Raw genomic sequence first — 24,011 nt, forward strand, 5'->3', positions numbered from 1 at the left:
TTTCAGAAATTCGTGCTCTGATTTACATGTCTGTCTGCCATCAAAATCAAGCACACCTGCAGAATCCCACTGAAGTCAATCAAATTCAATATATGTATATAAAAACCTACTGGTAGAGAATGTTTTAGACTCTATGGCCTGCAAAAGGTGATTGCACACAAGAAAATCCTCATTAGGGGATATTCAATTCTTCAAATTAGGGGGATTTTTTAAATTCCATCTATTAATTTTTAGGCCATTTAAAATTCATTAATCGATTTTGCACTACTGTTTGCAGGAAAACCAATGTTTTTCAGCAACCAGCATGATTCAAAAGTTCTTGAAAAAGTGGTATGCAAACATAACATGAACTACAACAGCTTCTCTGTGTAGACTTAACATTCCATGACTTAAAGCACTTTTTGAAATTTTTCTTCAAGCTGTCCTTCCAGTGCCCTATCTGAAATTAAAGAACAAAAATGCTAAACCTGTTTAATTTAGAATAGCAATGAATTAATCCTAATAATGAAATAACTTCAATACAACGTTGTCTTTGAATCATTAGAGGATTTGCAGATAGTATCTTGTGAATGCAAACAAGATAATCACACAAGCACAGATACCAAATAACCCTTTCTCCAAACACTGGTGGGCATGCATATTCAACAAAATGCAAATATTGACTTTTCTGATAGCAACTAGATCAGATTGCTAAGGTGCCTGCTGAGACACTGCAATCCCAGTGTGGGAAACAGCAGTGACCTTCATGCTCTGCATGCCAAGCCTCTAGCTTGCTTGCATTTATGATTCCCCTAAACTCTGAGAGTTTGCCACAACTGCAAGAATAAAGTAGACATGTGGAAAAGGGCAATCTCAGTCAGTACAGAGGAGCCTGAAAGAAAGTAAACAGGTTTCATGTCTCATGTTACCTCTCCAGAGAGACAAGGAAAGGAAGAAATGCCATTTGCAACTGACTGCTTTTGAAGATCAGTGGGCAAATAAAAAGACTTCTTAATAAGCAAGGAGAGGAAACAGCAGGTCAAACCTTGCAAATTCAGCAATCAGTATGTCCAGCAAGTGTGTTAGAACACAGACCTATGAAAAATGCCAATGCTTTAAAGAGCATTCATTCAGAATGAGTGCATACAGTCACACAGGGTCACGTGACATACTTCACCAAAAACCTCCCCAAACACACTATAAAATTCCAGTTGTAAAGGAAGAAATATCTATAATACTGTACATTTGAATTTGTATGTTTTAATCTTGAACTACATTACACTTCCAAGTTTTGCCTAATCCAACACTTCAGTATGAAATGGAAATAAAGAAATGAATGGGAAAAAGTCCAGCATTTCCTGCTGCTTTTATTACACTTGATATAGATTACATGATAACTCAAAATGTTTTTTTAAACTATGTATTTAAAGTCTATTAAAGACTCACAGGAAATCCTTTTTTCCTAGATTCTGATTTTTGTTCTGAGATCCTCTTTCTACACATTTTTAATTGTATGTCTGTCCTGACATTTTATCTGTACATCTGTGAACACACAGATATACTTATAAAAGTTTATTAATATATATTTACACAGGAGTATGCTGAACGACCTTAGAAAGACTATGTTTAAGGAATATAAATAGCTTTATATTTGTATCCTTAGCTTTTATAATTCTGTATTACTTCTGCCAATGTATTTCATTTGTGATACTCTTAACTCTCTGTACTGCTTTTATTTTGAGATGTCAGTTACAATTATAAAAGAGTAATAAGATTTTTCAATGTTTCTGGGGAAAGAAGGTCAGATTACTGCTAATTAAACCAGAGTGCAACCTACATACATGATCCTTTGAGCACAGAAATTATGATTCTGATACCAGAATGTTTTTATTGTTTTTTTTTTCTCCATTTGTAATGCATTTTAGTGGGCAATTATCCTTAAGGCTACAAATCACAGCTTTTACATTTTATGAGGAAGAATCAATGTGTGCTTATTACAAAGTTGGTGGCACTTATAATACAAATGGGAATTTTCTATGCCTTTCTATTTGCTAAAATTCTCTAATCTTTCCTTCCTTCTGAGAGCCTTTATTTAATCAGCTCCATGCAGGACTTTAAAAGGCTAAGAAAAATGCTTGCTCTAATATTCTTGGATTTATTTATTTCTGAGATAATGAAATGCTTTCTTAAATTTCCATTAAAGTAATGCTGCCATAGATTTTTATAGTCTTTTAAAAGAATGAAAACATCAAGATTTGACTGATTATTGCTAGTGGGCCAGCATTCCCAAATGTATATGTGGGTTTTGTGCATAATTCAAATGAAGAATAATTTGAATCTTATTACTGAGAATTTTTGTTTTGATATCCTGCCAGCATAGCAGTCTAAGCCTATGCTTGGGTCTAGACAGGACACCAAATGCTAGAGAAACAAAAATGTATAGCCTGGGTATCATATGTGCAAATAAATTCGATGTGCAACGAAGTCCAGTGAGAGCGCAAAGAGAAGAAAATTACTTTATCAGCCATTACTTTATCAGCTGTGGATTTACTGTTTAACCAAACCCCGTGCAAGAAAATTCTGGTAAGTGTATGAAGAAAAATCTATCCCACTGTATTTCTTTCCCAGGCTGGAAACTCAGATAAACAGCTTTCTGATCAATAATTGTTGTCTAAACAGCCAAAGGCTTTGCTTTATGTAGTTATGCAGGGCCACACAGGATTACAGTTTGTTGCTGTCCCTGCAGTGATAGCATATGGATATCCTTTCCACAGCTGAGCAAAACAAAATCTGGCAAACCTTATTGTCAACTACTCCAATTTTGAAAGACAAACTTTTTCTGACAGTTATCTATACATCATATAAAATTTAAAAAGTCTTTAAGAATCAGTCAAAATTTACTCTATTATGATTTCAGATAATATCTTCAAAATCAGAAAATATTTGAATCCCTATTAATTATTAAAATATAATTATTTCTTGAAGATCCACCAGGCCCTCCAAGGTGATGGAAGTATAGGTCAGTTTACAAAAAAAAAGCTTATAAAGACATGATCCAAACTGAATGTTCACCTTACCCGTTTGCACTCAGATCCAAAAAGTTCCCTCCCTTTCAGAATCTGAAACTGAAAACTATGTGCCCTATGACTATGAAGAAAGTCAGAAGTTACTTCAAACACTTAATCTCTAAAAACCTTTGAAGGTTCAAAGGCATATCCTACCCTTCAATACTCAAGGGAGGTTGCATTTTAAGCCTTACACATATTCTCCCCAGAGAACACAGATTACTTTCTGCCATGCCAAATCTTGAAAGATATGAATTGCTGGTATGAAAAGGGGAGACAGAGCTTATGCAAAAAGGAGCACAGGTGGGAAAGAACATGGAAAAATAAGGCTTTAGAGAAAATGATCCAGGCCATGGCTGCACAAATAAAGTTATATTTACACAGGTGTGTAAAGGCAAAGAAACAGAGAGCTTTATCATAACCCATAAAATGAAATATTTTACCTTGCCCTGTAAACAGAACACCTTAAATTAGTCTTCTAGATAAGAGAAGTCCTGCTTCAATTAAAAGGAGAAGCTGAGTGACTCCTTGTATCATCTCTTTCAGGCAATATCCTGAGGTTTTTCTTTCATTATGCATTACTTTGCATAAACTCCAATAAATTTTTGTACAGGTAAAGCACCAAAATTACTGTTTAGTTTCACAGAACCAGGGAAAGACCTTTAATTCAACTTTTACTTTATTATTTGCACATGATCACGCATACCATTTTTAACATCATATTAATTCATGCAAAGAAGAGAAAACGGCACATGAAGAAATATCTTGCTGCATGCAAGCAGTACTGCCTCTTATTTTCATCTACCTAACTTTTCATTTCAGGAGTTCCATGCTTTTTTTCAAGCATTTGTATCAACTTTCTTTCAAAGTATCCCATTCTGCTAGGAAAAACAAACTGTGGTCTTGAGTTTTACTTAAAAATACTGCCTGATCATTGGAGCATCTCTTCTCTATACTTGCTTACAGTAAATTAAATTCAACCTAAAACATTAATTCCTTCAGTAGTATATTCAGATCTACATCTCAGTAACTCTGCTGCCAACTTCTTGCCAACTTAGAAGTCTCCCTATTTTCTTCCCAGGAGGCTGTTATGCATATTTAAAAAAAAGAAAACAACACCAAACCACCACCTTTTTTTAATAATAGAAATTAATTTTTTTACATTTCAGCAAATATTTTAAAAGCTGATTAGAAAAATGACCACAAATTTTATTATTAGGAAGAAAGGGTAGAAAGCTGTATTTATTTGCTAAAGACATACACAATTGCATAATCAAAAAATTTTGCATGTTTTTTGCACTAATCATGTGAACAGTTACAATAGAAACATAATTTTTAATTTTACTCTCTTTAATTTATTTTAAGCTATAAAATATCTATTAGTTGTTTTAATAGAATTAAAATATTTTATTTAAATAGCTAAGTTCCTTGTTCTAATTTGTGTCATGTAGGAATATACATGAGTAGGCCTATATTTATTATTTGATGCATTTGAGTTTACAGCTCATTCATCTGAGGAAACAGCTTTTCAGGTCTTGGGGAGATACTTTAAATGTGAGGATTAAAAGAGAAATTTATAAAAAAGTCTCACAAATACATATATATTTGTACATTTATATCTATATCTATATATATATGATAATATATATATATATATATATATATGAATTAAGAAGCAGAAAGACATTTGAGTGACTGTGTCCTGGGCTGGCAGGACAACAGGACATACAAACATCATATAGCCAACCCAGGACAGACTGCAACCTCTGGTTTGGATCTCTTAAGAGAAGAGAAGAAGATCTAATAATTACCCACATTTAAACTGCTAGTTAAAATGGATGCATTCATGCCTTGTAAAGTTTCCTTAGAAACACTGGACTCTTAAGCATAATCTAAACAGACAGCTGGGTCCACCCTTTATGATAATGTGCCACACAGCTTTATTAATCTGACCTTTGGAAACAAACGAGAAATTTTATACTGCCCCACCATAATTGGTAGTGACAGGCATTTTAGCAGCCTGTAATTTGCACTCCACTGTAACACCTACTCTCAGTTATGATGTAAACCTTAACAGGATCTGACACCATCAATCATCCTCTGGTGTCTAAGGCAAGTGACAAAAGAGCGTGCTTGGAGTAAACCAGAACACGGCCTTAATGATAATGAAACACATCAACTCTTGCTATTCAAAGACAAAGGCAAAAACTGAATACTGTGATTGTCTCAACCAGCATCTGAATGATGCACAGTGCTGCAATAATTGGGAGTGAGATTTGAGGTGGAAATTGTGCTCAACAGACTCATTTTTCAAGTTTATATAAGTTCTGATTGTCTGTTAAGTTGCTTGCAAGACTAATTTGAGAGGACAAAATTTGTTTTTAATGTATAATCAATAGCATTCTGAAGAACACTATGAATGCAAAATGAATTCTGTTCAAGATGGCGTGTGTATGGAAATTTCTTCTATGTAACAAAAATGTGTCAGGTTTTCTCTATATAAGTGTTCTTAAAAGTTTATGGCCTATAAACAGCAGAGAAAACCTATATTTAAGTTATGTTGATAGCTGTCAGTGTTATAACTGTGCAATAAAAACCAGTGGCCTCATACCTGAATGAAAAAGATTCCTATTTACAGGTATTTATAAAAAAATATATAAATTAAATAGAATTTATTTCTGAAATACTAGTATTTATTCAGATCTTTTGCTTCTGATTACTATGTCTTTCTCCTCAACTTCACTTTTTTCTTTCATGACAACCCTTTCTCAACTTTAAATACTTCTGTATGAATAGCCTAATTCAACTGCTGCCTACGTTGGATTTTAAGTTCATATCCAAAAAATTATTACAGAGCATGCAAAGATCTTTGCGGATTTTGAAAATTATCTCTATGTATATCTTTTCAGTGATTTAAATATCATAGCCTCCTTTCTGTGAAGTAACAAAGTATCACAGCAGACTATTTTATATAAACATAGAGATAATACTGAGATCTAGTGATAAAGCAAATGTTATGCTACAGGCAAATAAAACGCAGTAACAGAACTTGCTTTCTTCTAGTATAAATTCTAATATACATTTTTAGCCATTACATTGTATACTTTCTGTTTACAAATAAACCACAAGTTTTTCCTTTAATAGCATTAGTATATTTTCTGACACGCACTTTGCTTTTTGAAAATCTATTCTGAAAGGAAAACTTCAAGTCGCTCAGATAGGAAGATTGTTTTGCTTCAACAGTCTGTTACACAAAATGTGAGCTGCACTTTCTTTCATTCTCTTTTGTTTATTTTTGGTCCTAATAATTGCCTGCTACATCACAAGTAGTGTGAAATAGCCTGCTCTCCCTGGCTACTCTATGCCAAACTTAACTAAGCTATCTGTGGTGCTGATACAAATCATATTTTGCTCTTTATTCTGAGAATGAAGGCTCTGCAAAGGCATAGGGTACACAGAAAAGATAGATAATACTTAAAACCAGCTAAGCTTCACAGGAAATGACCCATTTTACATTTTGATTTCCACTGTTAGCATAATCAAAGGAATATTCACTACATGTGAGGAACATTGCATGCATGGCCTACAGACACTGCACTAATGTATAAATATCTGTATTAAAGCATCCAAGAATACTCTTCCTGTGAATTTAGTGCAACCCTTCAGTGCTCAAGAGGTAATTCAAATTACCTCATACAGACATCTGTAGTTCGTGTATCTCTTTTAAGATGAAAGAGGTAAATGAAAGCCATTATTGAAAATACACATTGTCTTAAGCAAGAAAAAGAATCCAAATATATAAAACTACAAATCTTTTGGCATTAATTTTTAACGTTAAAACCTTAAAATTATTAATAATAAAAGAACAGTCTAAGTTAAAGTCAAGTCACATTAATTAGCTCTTCTCAGCCTACCCCTGAAACAACACAAGAAATTACCCAAAACATTTTCACTATAACATTCAAGCTTAAAAAAAAAAAAAATTAAACTGTTTTGCTATTCAAAGTCTTTTGTGGGTAACACAACATTAGAATTCAGACTACCAATACATTTAAATTTAAATAACCAAAATTGCTTCATTCATCCTCTGAGTGACCTCTTTAAAGATAGTAAAGTCTTAATAGGAATGAATATGTACTCAGTACTCAGCACTCCCCTCCCCTGCCAGGGCTGAATCTCTTCTCCACTGTATCTGCTCAATTAAGTGTTTGTGCACTACAGAGAGAAACCTCATGAATACCACTGAACTTATTCTCTCTTTGTCAAGTTCACAATGTCTTCTTTGAAGTAGATTTAATAATTTAACAGAATGCAACTTAAATTTTAGGAGGACACAGATGAATGTTTTTAAAAAAACAAAACAGGGATACCAATCTCTTATGTTAGCTCTCCTATGCTACTACAGTCAGAAATAACCATTGGATCTCTTGTTGAACAGAGAGATCATATTGGAGAAGAGTTCTTGCCTGGAATTTTGACACAGACCATATTTTTCCCTTCCAAATTTCTGAATGTCATGAATATTACATATGAGAAGAAAACCAAACTCAGATGTACATTTTCCTGCTGTAAAGGAATTCCAGAGAAGAAAGAAATTCTTTGTATGTATAATTCTTAAAGCTGCTAACAAGTCAGGCACGAAGAATTTCATCCTTTTATGAATGCAATAGACACAAGTGTAAAATATTTTTGCTTTCATATTTTCCTCACTATCATTATATATACATTATTACATAACATATAGAGGATCATTTATATATAAATGATACATAATAAGTATCAGTAGTTATCTCTGTAATCATTATCAGAATTTATGTGCATCCCCCCACATAGTTCTAAAAAAGTAGCAATGGAAAGTGGAAATAATGGATAAAAGTGGAAATAATGGATATGCATTTAAGAAAAATTAAAGATACATCTGATTATTCCAATTGACTTTTTAAATATACACTGACAGCTGTGATCTTTTTCATAATTAAAAAAAATTTTTAGTCTCATAGCAGAAATGGACTTGGAAACTTTGCAGCCAAGCAGTATAAAGTTGCAAATAACTCCTCAGTGAGACATAATTTGTAACAAAACACTCAAGAAATTCCATATGATACTGTTCCTACCCTGACACTAACACAATAAAACTGCAGGCAATCTTTCACTAGTACGGAATGTAGGCCTGGAATTTATCTTAAGGTAAATACTGCAATTCTGTAAAATATATCCACCATGCTGTATTCAGTTGTTATTACTTTAGCCTTTTAAATTATTTCTTGACTAAGATAAAGTGTGTTTACCTCAAGATAACAACTGGTGAGGCCATATTTGTGCAGTTTACACTGTTGATGTCCATGGCATTACACTTGTAGCAGGTCTGACTAGGTTAGTAAACAAATACTCTGCTGTATTGACAGATAGCAACATTGGATTTCAGCATTGTCAAATAATACTTTGCTTAAAAGAAATAAGAAAAAAATTCATAAATCTGTATATACAGTAGAGACCTGGCTCTTAGTGTATACTTTCTGTGTCAGGTAATAACACTGTTATCAAACACACCACCTAGAACTGATTTCTGACACTGATTCACACACTTTACTTTCTCAAAATGAGCTTCAAGTCTGCTGAAAAATAAATTCTAAGATTTACTGTTATACTAAAATTATTTTCACACATGCAGAAATTTGTTTCTTTTAAATGCATTTCATAATCTGACTCTGAATTGATTCAGACCTTACCACTGTAATTTCTATAAATGTTCATCATGGTAAAGCCATTCCAATATAATCATAAAGAAAGAACACTCCAAAACATTCAGTTAATAACACTATGTCTGCAGGTCTTTTGTAAGAAAGGGAAAAGAGACTTATTCAGGTGTAAAACAGAACTCCATTTCTTATGACAGTTCTTAAGTAACAAAGAGATTTGAGTTTCAGTTGACCAGGCCTTAGAGGAGAACAGAACAGGATAAAGGGGATAGGATTTGGCACACTTCATTTAAAAATCCTCATACCAACTCTTCAGAGTTTATTCACTCAGGTAAATTGGAACATAATGACAAAGAAAAGAACTACAGAACAAAAATTGAAGGTAGGTCAGATTGGACAAACATTTACCAACCTTTCTCTGCTACACATATTCTCGAAAATACTACATTTTTTGTTGAAATGTACTGATCTAGTATAGAAGCTACCAGACCATAACAAATTAAAACATTAGTCAGTTCAGTCCAGAAGGATTGCAGTTCAGATTCTAACCACACAGACTTAATAAAGGTCCGTTGAAAAACAAATTAAGAATAATTTTAATTATTTTAATAGAATAATTATAATATTCTTATTATTATTTCATAAATATTACATACAATATTATAGTATAATTTACTTATAATATTTATATAATATTATTCTAATTATTATAATATATTTAAATAATTCTTGAGTAGACAAACTGAATCACTGGATACATTACAGTAGGTAATGAACTGTATTTTTTGCCACAGTTAATGGCTTTAACTTGGCAAAGGATGCTGGTATCATGTATTCTTCATCAGAACATGTATAGCTTTGTCCATTACAAAAAGTAATAACAGCCAGACATATTGCAGAATAGATCTAACAGTTTGTTCACCCACTGGCATTTGAGAGTGTCTCCAGACACAATTTCACCTTTACAAGTTATTATTCAAATAAGGCCTTACTGATTTTGTCCCTTAAATACCCCAAATTTTAAAATTTCTTAAGCATTTCTTCTTGTCATACATTCATGAGTGCATAGAAAAAGATTACACCAATCTGGGATTTCAGAAAAGACCAGGAATGTTGTGAAGGTGTGCTAAGTATTTAAAGAGGAAAAAGCAAGTAAGATATGCAGGTGATGCCTATATGATTTCCTCTCTAATTTTGGTAGCTAAAGATTAAAAAAGGAACAGATGTTTGCTAATGATATCAGAGGAGACTGGCAATATGTTCATAATCATAGATAATTATGGTTTTGAAACTAATCTGTGAGTCAATAATGGTTTTGCATTCAGATTATTAAGGTAAGCATAAAGTGAGAAGTATTGAGTACAATTAGAAACTCAAGTTGTAATTAAAATTATGTCTGGCAAAATTCTCTAAATGGTTGAATCTTGAGCATTAGTGATATTCAAAGCTCATATTAATAGTAGCTAGCAAACATTTTAAAACATCCCATACAGCTGGTATACTACACCTCTACAGGTGCTCTTAACAAAGTCAAAAATTCTGCAAATTAATATCATTAAAATTACTTGCATGCACACTTTGAAAATGTTATGAAAAGTGGATTTTTTCCAAATCTTAGGTGGAACACTTTTTCTAAGTTGCTAGAACTATTAGGCAAAGTTACACTGTTGTATCATTGCTCAATATCAACACAACCACCACCTTATTCTTGGCCTAAAATCAGACATTTTTCTGATTTTGCTGGTGGTTTTTTAGAAAGATATTACACTTTCTCTATACTGAAATCAATTTTTTAATTCTCAAAAAAAACCCACATTATTTTTCTGTAATTCAAACTATTACTAAGCTTAGGGATTGATCTGAAGAGCTACCAGTTAGCTGAAATATTTTTGTGGCTCATGATTTCCTGTGTTCCAGTGTTTTTTCTGTGAAAGGAATTGAGATGCCTTTAAGGTTTGGCAAATAGTTAAAATGGGTCAACCTTCTGGTACTTCAGAAGTTAAATTTTTTCAGAATAATATTTTCAGAAACTATTTCTATTTAAAGTTTATAATTGTATTTATTAAAAGCACATTAGCGTCTCCAAAGTCAAACATGGGCTGGGAAGAATATTCTTCACATTTCTTAAATGTAACAAAATTTCTGATGTTTCCAAATCATCACAAAAAAACATCTATTTTATCTTCCACAATAGGTTTGGAAACATAACATTCTTTTGTCTGAAGGAGTTAACACTGGGAAAAAAAGGTAAGGAAGGTCAAATGGGACTTGAAGCTAGCAATTAAAAGTTAGCAAGGTTTGGTTGGTAATTGCCTTGTTATTTCTTTCATATTATAGAAGTGTTATAAAACTAATTTCGTTTGTATTTTGCCCTGGTGATAATCATTTTCACATACAAAAAATTCTCAGAAGCATAAGGAAGTTTGCCAACATACATCAAAACTGTAAAATGTTAACATAGTGTTTTACATAAAAGCAGTGTTGCTTTTCTCAAGCAGTGTAGAGGAAGATCTGTTACCTGTTAAGTAAAACAAGAAAAAGAATATCACAGATCAGAAAGGGATGAGACTAGTGTCAAAAAAGGGGGTGTTTGAGTATTGGCCTCTATTCTGGTGTCATTGGCTTAGAGGCTGAAAACAGAAGCAACAGATGGGAAAAACAAACAGATCAGAAAGGTATCAGGAAAAAAAATCACTACAGAACAATAAAAACATCCTTACTAAAATAAAAATAGGAATCAGGTGTATTTTACAGCAATTGTTTATAAATTAGTTTAAATGAAAAATGCATAGGTGTTTATAATGTAATAAAAGATACAGAATGCTCCTTTACACTAATATATTGATCCTGCTGAAGTCAAAAAGCATTTGACTTGAATTCTGCTGCAATCTTAAAAATACAATCCAATGAAATTATTAATAAAAATTAGGTACTGAACTAATGACTTCGACAGAATTTATAAGGCAGAACAGAGACATCAGCATTTCACTAGGTAACAATGAACTTGCCCTCTGAAAGAGGACAATATTGCCTCTGAAAGCATCAGAACTGTTAAGAAACCACAGAAAACTTTTTGTCCTTTTACCATATGTAGTGGCTGAAATATGTAGAGTGTAAGGAATATTGTTAGAAACCCATCCCAAGAAGTTGAGGAAAATTTACCTATCTCAGAAGAACATACACAGAGCACAAAACATTTAGATATTGCATGTGAACTGCAGTTACTCATTGACAAGACAAAAATGCTTATGCTGAAACATTCATTTAGTCTTGTTTCATCTGAACTAACCAGTATTTTAAGTAGAAAGAATTTTAAGATTTTATATACTGTAGGTGAAATAAAAATATCTTTCTAAAACTTTGCAATTACATGGATAAAGAACACATGACAACAAATAAACTCAAAGAATATGAAAAGAGATCACAAAAAAACCCAATAACAAACTCACCTCAAAATAGCATTATGCAATAAAGTATATCTGTAGATATATATATATATTTCAAAGACTATGTGCAGAATTAGTCTTCCAGACCACTGAAATCTTCCAAGTTGAATTGTCAGTTTGGGCAGAGACAAACATATCTTGCAAGAAGTTTAGTAGGTTAGATATTTCCTCAAGTGATGTTACAGATACAATCACAACAAATTTTGTGCAGCTCAGCACCAATATCCTTGCCTAGCTGGATCTCTCCCTTCAAGTAGAGTTTAATGGGTTCCTTCATTTGAAGGTGTGGATAACACTTGGCAATCCTTTGAAAATTGTTTCCCTGGTTAGTTCACTAAATTACCAGCTAAAGAATAAGATGGGCACTCCCATCCAGCTTATTACTGTGTTCTTAGTTTTACTTGCTGTTCACATACATACCAAGATGACCTCCTGGCAACAGCATGGTGTGTGAGAAAGACTGTCAAACATCATATATAACTGACATAAATCATAAAAATCCACAAAGCCCATTTCAGAATCCTTCAGTATTCACAAATAATTTATTCCTGTAACCTGATTTGAGTTGTCACAGTCTTTTTTATAATTGTTATTAAGTCATCAGACAGGAAAGTGTTTTGAACAATACATCATGGATATGCTCACTACCTCTAGAGAAGTTTCACCTTTATATTGTATCACCTCTGAAAAGAAAATTATAAATCACAAATGGGTTGAAAACAGAGGGAATTTTTTGGTTCAATTATTTTCCCATTCACATTCTTCAAATGAAGAACCATAGGTCATTCAGATGATGTAAATTATCATATCATCATAAACAATGTAATTGTTCTGACTCAACTCCCATCAACCATCAGCTTTAGCTTGCATTTATTTGCTTGTGTTTATCCTCCATGTGAGAGAAAGGATGAAAATTGAGATGAATGATTACTGTGATACATAAATAACTGAATTAAGAACAGCTAACTCAGGTGATATGATCACACATTGCTTCCTAAGGTAATAAAAAAGATATAGGTTGGTTTGTCACTTAATTCCATCCTCTCTTTGCAACATTTATCTGGTGCTCTTTCTCCTATCCTCCCTTTGTTTCCCTTTTAAAGTATCTCATATCCTATCTCTATATAAAGCTAAAATATCAAGCAAACAAGCTTTGCCACCACTGGCAATTTTGCTTTTCATTGTTTGCTTAGCAATTTTTAATGAAGAGGTTTGGATGTTCTCTCTCTCAACATACTTCCTTTTAGAAAAAAAAAGGTGTGAAATCTATACATTTAAGTTTTGGAAGTCTCAATATTCTTGATAAAAGGTTGTTTCTTTAACCTGGATATTCTATTTCAGATAGTGCTTAGACACTGGCACAGAGAAAGGTGCAATGAAAATACAAATTGTATGCAAAAACCACCCACAACAGTTGTTTTGCAAGGCAACCTATTAAGGACATGACTAATTTGTGCACAAATTGGAATCACAACCAGTTTCAGATTTACTGAATGGAAAGGGAGAAGTTAAATTGATGGCACAGATGTTTTATGGAAGGATAATAACCAGCCATAGTCAAGGACACGAACTTGGTGAGAAACTGTGCAGCCCATCCCATCCAGAGTGCAGCAATCAGGGTTGTTCATCTCAGGGTTCCAAACATAATAGCTAATATATTTACTTTCTAAATTTCAATCCCTTTCCTAAAAATATATTTGTCATTTCAAATATTAAAATACTTAGCAAACAATCCAGCAGGATGTTTTTTGTCAAAAATGAATGCTATATTTGTGATAATTATAAGAATGTCCACATTTTGAAAACAATTGGCACTTACCTTTAATTCTTGAGCTTTCATGATGCTTTTCCTGCTGCAATTAAGAGCAGAAAAATGTATTAATTGCAGAATTAGTTATGGCAAAAATCATAAAATCATAGACATACATGACCCAAGTGAGACAGTGTAGTTCCTCCTCCATCCTGCTCCAAAGTAAAATTAACTACACTTTGCCTGATGCCTAAAGAGTCCTGTATAACACAGTTTTAAACTAATGTTTTTCACTTTTTTTTTCCCTCCACAATGACTGGGATTAAGCACTGGAACACATTACCCAGTGGGGCCATGCAGTCTCTGTCACTTGACCTCTGTCTTGGGAGATGCTCATAATTCAACTGCACAAGTCCCTGTAAAACTGGGATTTGTCCCATGATGAAATTGTGAAGCATACAAACTACACAAGGTACTAATCTGCCCCCAAAGTTTCAAACTTTGATTTTACACAATATTTGCTCAAAAAGATGCTCTTTATTTTGAATATTGCAATTCTTCCAATATTTGCTGCTATATAAATTTATGCCAGCACAAATAGCATTAGGACTAGGCCAAATGCAATAAACTTTTAAACTTTGTTTCATTAAAAGATGGCTTTTCTTTTACAATTTTAACAAGAAGTTACATAGCTTTTTTCTTTTATTGGGCATTTTTAAACATTTTAGCTTTTGATAACAAAAAGAGTGTACTGATTACCCTTCAGTACTAATTGTACTGTTTTATTTCATCTATAAAGGCCAAGGATTTGTTATTACTGTTCCCATAACAGGTTCATTTAGCCTTAAAAGCATTCAGACTGTACATAGACATTTATAGAAAGAAGTTAATACTTCTACACCAATACACAGGTCCTTTAAAAGCATATTTGTTAATATTTTCCAATTCATAGGGACATGGAAATGTTTAGTTAACATTAACTTAAGCATAAGGCCATCTTATCCTCAAGTAATACATATTGTTCCAACATTTTTAATTTTTGAAATAATAAATAATATGGCTAGTGATGCAGTATTTTTGTTGTTCCCTGCAACCCAATTTTACAAATTTAAGTCAATGATTCTTTTTGTTTCTTTTCAAATACATAAGTCTGTCAAAAATTGTATGTATTTGGAAAATATGCTTTCAAATTTCTCCATGACATTAGAAACACTAGTAAGATATTAAAAAAAAAAAAAAGGAAAAAATTCATTGTCAGTAAAATGTGATGTACTAGATACATTTTTAGTATTTCCTAAACCAAATTAATGGTATTTCCTGAAATACTGGATATGATGTGATTTACCAGAATCAATTTTCATGCCATTCTGATTTCCATGCTATACCAGCTTTAAAGCAATACTTTTAGAATTACTGAAGTTCTTACGTGTTTTATTTTACACTACAGTCAGCATTTGGTTTAGAGGATCTGTCTAGTACTTTCTTCAAGTCTTCTAAAAGAAAACTTGCTTGTAATTTTTATTTTATATATCCTTAGAAGTCATGCAGTGAAACGTAGCCTTTAATAGGCCAGTGTAAACTCAGAGAATCATGATAAGAAGTTCATGATAAGAAGTCCATGCTTACTAAAATATCAACCAACCATCAAGATTCAGAGCCAAGACGTAGCCAAGTTGTGTTAGCATTTTAGATGGTGGAATTTTATGGACTTCACAGGTACTGTTCAGTTCTACAAAACTCACTAGTCTTTTCTCCTCTTTTTAGTTTGAAATCAGAAGAATGGAATTTTTTGCCAACAAAGCTGCAACAGATTCTAAAGACTTAATCCAATCACTGATTACTAGATCAGAGTAGCCTTGCTGAAAAGCAACATTCAAAGTTAAATATTTGTATCAAAGGAGAAGAGAAACACTAATTAGGATGAGAATTACTTTTAGGAAGAAGAGAATGCAACAAACTTGGCAAAGTTTAGAGTAGAAACAAAAGGATTTAGATGAAATTTTAATATTTAATAAAACAGATGGCGGGATTTTTTTAATAAACTGTGTCAAGATTTCAAGGAAAGGAAGCATTAATCGAAAATATATCTTCAGACCTTTTTTTTTTTATATCTTTGTTTTCTTTAATTTTGGCTGAAGATTTTGGAGCATTTTTTCATGGCTTAGCTTTATCAAAACACTCAAATTTTTTTTTAAGCTGCCATTCAAACTAGAAAGAAAAGACTTTCATAGCAGATCACAGACCAACCTCAGTGTGATATTTATCAACCAAGATGCTTGGTAGCAGCAAAGAGCACCCACATGGAAAGAAAAGTCACTATGCCACAAGTTATCTCAAAATTAACCAGTGATTAAATTAGGTGTAACATCTCTGAACTCAGAAAACAGTTTTCTGCCTAGAGAAACCTTGCTAGATAAGACTTTTCAACAGAAAACTCAGAGTTAAAAAACATAGACAAGTTTATACTGAGGGTGAATAAAATACAGATTCCTCCTCAATACTGAAAGATAAATGATGTGAAATATTCTCCATAGAATTATGCTAGTGACCCGACGTTAAAAGCACCTTTAACTTAGAAAAATTAATTTCAGATGCTCAGGTAAGTAGGAACTGCTCGTCCTCATGGTAAACAAACAAGCAAATAAAAAAAATTTTCAGGTTCCTGGAATGTGAGATAGGTGAAAGAACTATTGAAACTTGCAGTATGGTTCATAATGAATAAATTGTTCATAATGACATTCATTTCCACCTGCATTTGTGCAGTGGGCTAGGATTTTAATGCTTGTTGGCCTGAAAACAACAAAATTCTACCCACATGTATTAGAAAATAGGTAAATGTGCAAGCATCATAGAATTAAGTAAAACATATTTCTGTATAAACACATGTGTTGAGGACTTTATAAAACTATTATTACACATATTTCTGTTATTTTTCTCCTGTAATGCATTATAATATATAAACAAAATATTTCTACCCAATGTGTTAACAATCAAAAGCTATATATAAATAAATTTTAAAATAAATTATATATATATATATATATACACACACACACATATACATACATATATATATATATATATCTATAGACCTTCATTCATGTAATCATTCTGGATCTATATGTCTAGAATGATTACATGAACTACAATACCATATTGGTACCTATTGATATGAGCCATCTGTAAACAGAACCAAGCATTTTGCATCCTAGAGTATTCTTATCAGCTTCAATATAGCAAAATACTTTTGAGCCTAACACTCTCCAAACTAATTATTCAGACAGGTTGAATGGCATTTTATGGCTTTGTGTTGCATTACAGTGTATCAGCCTGATGAAATGGTTTAAAGCAGAACAATTAGAACTGTAAAGAAACCTTTCCTGCGTGCCCAAAAGTCTGAATTTAAAGTAAACTTTTCATGGAGACAACCTCAGATTTTCTGTTATGTTTGTGAACTGAAAACTATCACAGATGGTTGACCATAAAAATTACTATTGCTACAAATCGTAACTCATAAACTATTTCCAATATAAACCAAATGAGGCTCTGCAAAGAAACTTATTTAAATATACACAAATGTTTTTCTAAAAGAGCTCCTTTTCTAATGCTATTTTTCTTTTTATCTTAAGACACAAACACCATCAACACCTCTTAAAACATTTTGATATCCTTATTCAGAAATATCATGTTTGTTAAATAAGATTGGCAAAGTACCAAGTCCTATTTAGAAGGGCTTCATATTGGCAATAAGGGGTGTAAAGAAGGATGATAAAAGGGACTCTAAATATACCAAGGTACAAAGCTATTTTTAAGAAAGACCAGAGCTGATCTGTAAAGGTAGATGACATTCTGGAACTAAGAAAATACACCAACCACTGAAGAAAAAGTAAAGCTCATTTCTCAGCCTCATATAAATATATATCATGAGAATTTTGTTTAGTTTTTTTTCCATTTTTGAAAGAAAATTACTGTTTATAAACCTTGGATGTTGCACATAGAAGCATTCTGACTGCCACTTAATTCTATGTTTTTTATAAGGCAAACTAAATAACTGTATTTCATACAGAACCCCACTTATGGCTCTGCCTGAATCACCTGCTGAGGATCTGGGCATGTGTCTGCCAGAGTGGGCTACTGATAAAGAAGAGGAGCCTTATTTTGTCTTTGGAAAACTCAGACAAGGCCTCCTTTGCTATGCCAGCTCTATTTAAAAAGTGGCTGCTGAATTAATCAAATTCCCAAAATAAACAAAGTACTAATTAGTATAAAGCATATGGTAGATTGTCCTTGACATGTGACTAACATTTAAAAAATTTAATAAGCATACACCATTAATTACAGAAGCTGATGAAAAAGAGTGTAAAGTTACTTGCTTTTCTAACATTTTATAAAAAAAAGTCAACATTCGACATACAATAAAATATAGTTAAAATGCAGAAAATCTGTTTTGTGTTCATCATTAGCTTGATGAAACTAATTCTGCAGTAGGGGTACTATATAGATAATTATAACAGTAATAATAATAATGGAAAAATCGTTATTAAAAAAAATATTTCACTGAGAGGTACCAGAATAGCTATTATTGTTAAAACATGTACAAGCTGTAGTAGCTGAATTAACAATATATTCACTTAAATTAATACAACAACTTTAATTACAAGAATTCTGAATTACAAATGTACAGAAACCTTTTATTCATGGGTGAAATAGCAGCATGGTCACAGCAAGGAAGTACAAGCACACACACTGCACAAAGCAATCTGGTAAACTATTCTCAGACTCAATTTGATCAATGACATTAGGCTGAACATTTGTGTTTCAAAGAAGTTTTATAGAATCAGACTTCAGCAGACTCTTAGCAACAGCAGTACAATTGCAATTTAAACTAGAAATGCATGCAAAGCAGAAGCAATGACATTTACATTTGTAAGGCTGTTCTGTTAAGCAGCAGTGAGCAAGGCCTTGCTTACTATGGTAAGCAAGAAAGAATGTGCAAAAAGTGAACCATTTTCCTCTTGCTCTTGTCAGAATGCTATTTACTGCAGAAAGCTTTTTAGTTTAATGTTTGCAGCAGAATTCTTGAACTGGTATTCTGCATACACAGCCCAGTCTTCTTAGAGATTGCCACCATATATAGCAGCAAATTCTGAGATAATAATATGCCACAGGTTGTTCTTGTATTGATTAAGGCATCACATGAATATAAGATTGTGTGAAGGAAACAAGAAGTGAAGCAAGGTTGCTAGGCAAAAATAAGGTAATATATAAAGCTGTTGAAGTGCTCAGAATTAATGGTGTTCCCAGAAATATTACTAAGTATTAAAGTATAAAGAATAAGACTTACAGGCCTGTGGAGAAACCATGATGAAGTCTTGAATTCATGAACCTATATGAAAGCAACTCAACAGTGCCTGGGGAGCTTCGATACAAGAGTGAAATGATTGTCATTAAAACCAAAACCAAACCAAGAAAAGCCCATCCACAGAGATAGGAAGGGTAAACTGTGAAATACACTGATTTGGTTCTTGGTTTGCTGATTTAGGTCCCTGAGGAACATGAAGAACAATCATGGCAAACCCAGGAAGGTGAGTTTGAAGTAGTTGCTCCTTTCTGCATGCAGATTAGAATCACTTAAAAGCAAAGAGGAAGCAGAGGAGAAAGAAAGGTATGAAAAAGTTCATCATCATCATTACATACTCTGAAGGAAAATTACCTTCAGACCAGGCTTCAACAAAGTGTGTGATTTCTATGGACGAAAAGTGGACAGAAGAAGTTCTACACAAAGACCCACAGGTTTTTCTATTCAGGACTGTCTGACATAAAAGCAAATAACCTAGATGGTTGCAAGGGCACGTATTATTCTCAAAAGCAGCTTTGGATCACGTAAAGCAGAGCAGACAAAGCCTTGGCCCTTAAGGTGAAGCAGTTCTGGGCTAAAGTTACTGTCTAAATCCCAATGTTTCCTCAGTACCAACTGGATTGAAGCAGCTTCCTGCTAATGACACAGTAACGCTGTTTATACCAAATGTATACACCGTGTTTTGTGTTCTATGAAATAACATTTCTTTTTTAAAATAGGCAGAGCCAGTCAGATTGGGACATTTTCAAAGAAACAATTCCTTCTGATAGGATCATTCATGATCCATACAGACACATTTCCAAAACAATGATAGTGTAAAAAGACCAGCCTATAGCAGGCTGCAGGTAGCTCCCATGACAAATCAGCACCTATAGGACCTATAAGCCCTGATTACTCTTGCCTTGAAAGGCAGCTGAGTAGTAGTTTAGGGTTTTAATTTCAAGCACTCTTATTTCACTAAATCGTTGGGGTTTAGTAGCACTATAAAATTATCTTTGGGTTTTTTGGTTTTCTTTTTTGTTTCCAATGTAATACCTTGTCCATGAGGAATCCTAATGATCCTACAGGCCCAATGAAACTGTAGTAAAATGCCAAATATACATTCCTTCATTTTACTGAAGCAGAGAAAGACCTGTTTTCCAAATTTTGTCATTTTTCCAGAATGAAAAAAAAAATCTTATAAAACCTACATGCTGATTTTAAGGATTAATTCTTCCATTTGCTGTTACCCTTCTATCCATACACCTCATTATCATCAATTGTCCTAGAAATGGTCACAGTTCTGAGCTGAACTCAGGAACAAAATCCCAATAGAACATGCACAGAAGGTTACTCTGCATAGATTTCTTCGGCAGCTCACTCTTACAGAAATACAGTGTAACTGCAGCTTCTTTAATATGATGTCTTCATACTTTGTTCTTTGATGACAGACCAAATACATTCAAAATTGATAAGCAGTTTCACAGCACATGATAGAAAAACGTTCTACCAATTTTACATTGCTGTGCAGCAGTGCTGTTTTTATAAGGCTTTAAGCATTTGGATGCTTAATGCATGGTTTAAGCAGCAGAAGAAGTGCATACTTTTGCATTAAAACGTACTACTATGAACAAAACCACTTATACACTGAAGATTTTTCAAGCCAATTTATGTAGCTAAATCCAGGCTACAGCTCTCCTTAGCTAAGTTGGAGGAGCTAAGTAAATAAAGATTTTACAGAAGTAATTACTGCTATTTGTGCATATTTTGCATTAAACTTTATATGCTCAGACACTCAGTGTAGTATTACTTCCCCATCCACAGACAGCATAAGATGTAACTCCTTCAAGCCTACCAAGAAAGAAATGCAATAACACAGGACAGTCCGTGAAGTGCTGCAGATAGATAACTTATACAGCTCAGAATCATATTCAGTATATATATATTTATTTTGCAATTATCTGAGAACACTAGACTTGAATAGGCATTGGGAGAGAGAGATCTCCAAGAAACAACACTTTAGCATAGTGAATTATCCCTGGAAATTCTAGGATACAGTACTTTATGGGTATTCTTTTACTTTCCCCTTTACATGAGTTCCTAAAGCTCCAGGTACCCTCAGAATTTCTGAAAAGTAATATATTTCCTGACAATATAGTGCTACTTAAAGGGAAAAAAAAAAGCAAGCTACTTCAGATAGATCCCAGCCACAGAATTCCCAATGACATTAATGGAAGCAATTTGCCTAAAATCTCCATTCTTTTTTCTTTCTAAATTTCAGAGGTGGTTTTAAGTGTAATTTTCTAAAACCACATAATGTATTTTGCTTTTTAATATTCAGTCTGTCTGAGGCTCATTCAGATCTCATTTTTCCTCTTGACAAAATTTGTACAGATAGAAGAAAATCTAGAGCAAGAATGACAACTAGGGATTATAGACATGAGAGCATAAACACCAATTACCTTCTTACAAAACAGGAATTCAAGTAATATTTAGTCTGCATTAAGACATAATTATGGGTAAAATTGTAGTCTATCTACCAGTATTGATTAAAACCAGTGTGCTGAGACATTGCTAGGTTACAAACAGGTTGTTTCCACCATTTATCTTATAAGGGAAAATAAGGTAGTGTAGCAAAGAAAAAGAGAACTTCATGATATGAATATTAATCAATTGCAACTGCCCTTTTGTAAAGTGTTCAACTCTATGTTTGAGGAATACATTCATTTAAACCAGAGTTTTGATGAAAGGTTATACCATATTACCCACCGTGTGACATTTAGGACACTAGCAAGTAAAATTAGGATCGTAATTTTTTCTACTGAATCTTAGAAAATTCAGGATTAACTCAGTATTTGATTAGTGATTTTCAATATATTTTTCAAAATGAATTATGAAGTGCAGCTATATAGTCTGCAGATATACTAACAATTGGTTACAGCTTTTCTACTGTGCAGTAAGCAATGTAAAGCCTTTAGTTATTTTCTCTTGGCATTCATGCTGGAAACAATTAGCTTTTAAAAAAAGGTTGCAGAGAGCTGGAATAACAATCTAGTAAGTAGCTAAAGTTCTAATTGATAATATTTTATCTTTAATTACAGTTTATATACATATATTATATATTATATATATATATATATATACATATATAAGATATAAAGGACATCTACTTTTCTTCCCTGTCTTAGACTGATAGAAGTAAACAAAAATAAAATAGACTTAGTTCTGAATAATAAACTTCAAATATTGTCCTAAAAAACATTTACTCATACCAAACCAATGTTCTGAATTTATTCCACCCAATGATGGAGTAGGTCCCAGGAAGCAGCCACGGGCAAAACAAGACAGATATCTCCAAATGGCAATCTCTGTTCTTTACTAATTGCTAATTATAAACCACCAAAAGAAACTTTTGAGAATATGAAGGTATAGAAAATATTTGAAGATTCAGTGATTTCTTTGAAAGGCATGCTTTACTTGTGCCTCAGAGTAGAAATGAAGGAACAATGAAATAAATAGGTGAACTTTATATGGAAAGTAAGACTGTTCAATGCAATGGTTTCTCAGACCTTTATAAAAATTCCACTAACTATCTGTTACAGTGGGACTAGTCTTTTACTGTTTTGGGGATCAGCTTATTAGCTTATTATCAGCAATACAGTAGTTACTATTAATTTCAGAATTGAAGCATCAAATTATGTAACACCAAATAATGACACACATACCAACAAGTTGAATACACTCTATCAGGAATATGAAATATTTGTGCTTTATTACTTGTATTGATGTATGACAATAATCCTCAGGTAATAGTAGTGGAAAGCAATAGTAATGGCATTTTCATGAAACATTAGTGAAATCAAAATTTCACTGATGCCTCATGAGAGTGATAGGCCCTACTTATCCCTAGAAAATAGACATAAATTATGGGCTGCTTATTCCAGGTTACATAACCAGAGTTATAATCAATACATGAAACAAATTACTAATAATTTTTGTTTGGTTTGTTTTCATTGGAAGAAGTGGCCCAGAATAATCTTGTTAGAGTTTTCTTGCTTCAAATACTGTTTTGTTAGAATGCATTGGGCAGGGGAATTCAATTCCATAAAGTTATTTGATAGAACTGACAATGAACATTAAGCAGGATGCTCAGGGGACTGAAGCACCTCCCCTACAAAAACAGGCTGAGAGACTTGGGGTTCTTCAGCCCACGGAAGAGAAGGCAGGGGGGTTGCAACTAGCTGATCTTTAAGCTACATTCAAGGCCAAACCATTCTACAATTCTGTGAGCAGTTTTAATGAAGTCAAACAGCAACAGTTTTGTATTAATATTGGGAGAGCTTTGTTTTGAATGTTATATTTTAGGCATTAAGCTTCCATGTTCTTAACAGAATAGTTCTTTAACTGTAGTTGTATCAATGCATAACAATAAGAAAAAAAAATGTAATTAGACATCTTTTCATTAGGCTGTCATCAAGCTCTCCATTTTCTTTGTGTCAGGCCTAAACACAGATACCAAAATCTTTGTTGTTTTTAATGGGTATCCTATCCTTTAGCCTCATTTTTTTGAAAGGAGACTGGGGCTTGTTGTTGTTGTTACTAATTCTGCTATTAGGGTTCTCTTCATAAGGGAAAAAAAATCTGAAACTGAAAGACATCACATTCCCTTAGCTCATGGTTGAAGGGATTTGAATATTCTGATGGATGGAGTGTTCTTGTCTGGTATGATTTACC

At 33.0% G+C, this 24,011-nt stretch overlaps 1 protein-coding gene and 1 long non-coding RNA gene across 2 annotated transcripts in view; one reads left to right on the forward strand and one right to left on the reverse strand.

The window, feature by feature from the left end:
* FSTL5 (follistatin like 5) overlaps positions 1–24,011 on the reverse strand; it is a 243,965-nt gene that overhangs the window by 211,814 nt on the left and 8,140 nt on the right. Inside the window, exon 2 of the mRNA XM_050974227.1 lies at positions 14,009–14,042. Coding sequence (XP_050830184.1) covers positions 14,009–14,042 — 34 coding nt within the window. The remainder of the gene's footprint in view (positions 1–14,008; positions 14,043–24,011) is intronic.
* The window catches only part of LOC127059594 (uncharacterized), an 876,248-nt gene that overhangs the window by 187,465 nt on the left and 664,772 nt on the right, over positions 1–24,011 (forward strand). The gene's annotated exons all lie outside the window — the stretch shown is intronic.

Source organism: Serinus canaria, chromosome 4, assembly GCF_022539315.1.
Source record: "Serinus canaria isolate serCan28SL12 chromosome 4, serCan2020, whole genome shotgun sequence".
Taxonomy (NCBI): Eukaryota; Metazoa; Chordata; class Aves; order Passeriformes; family Fringillidae; genus Serinus; species Serinus canaria.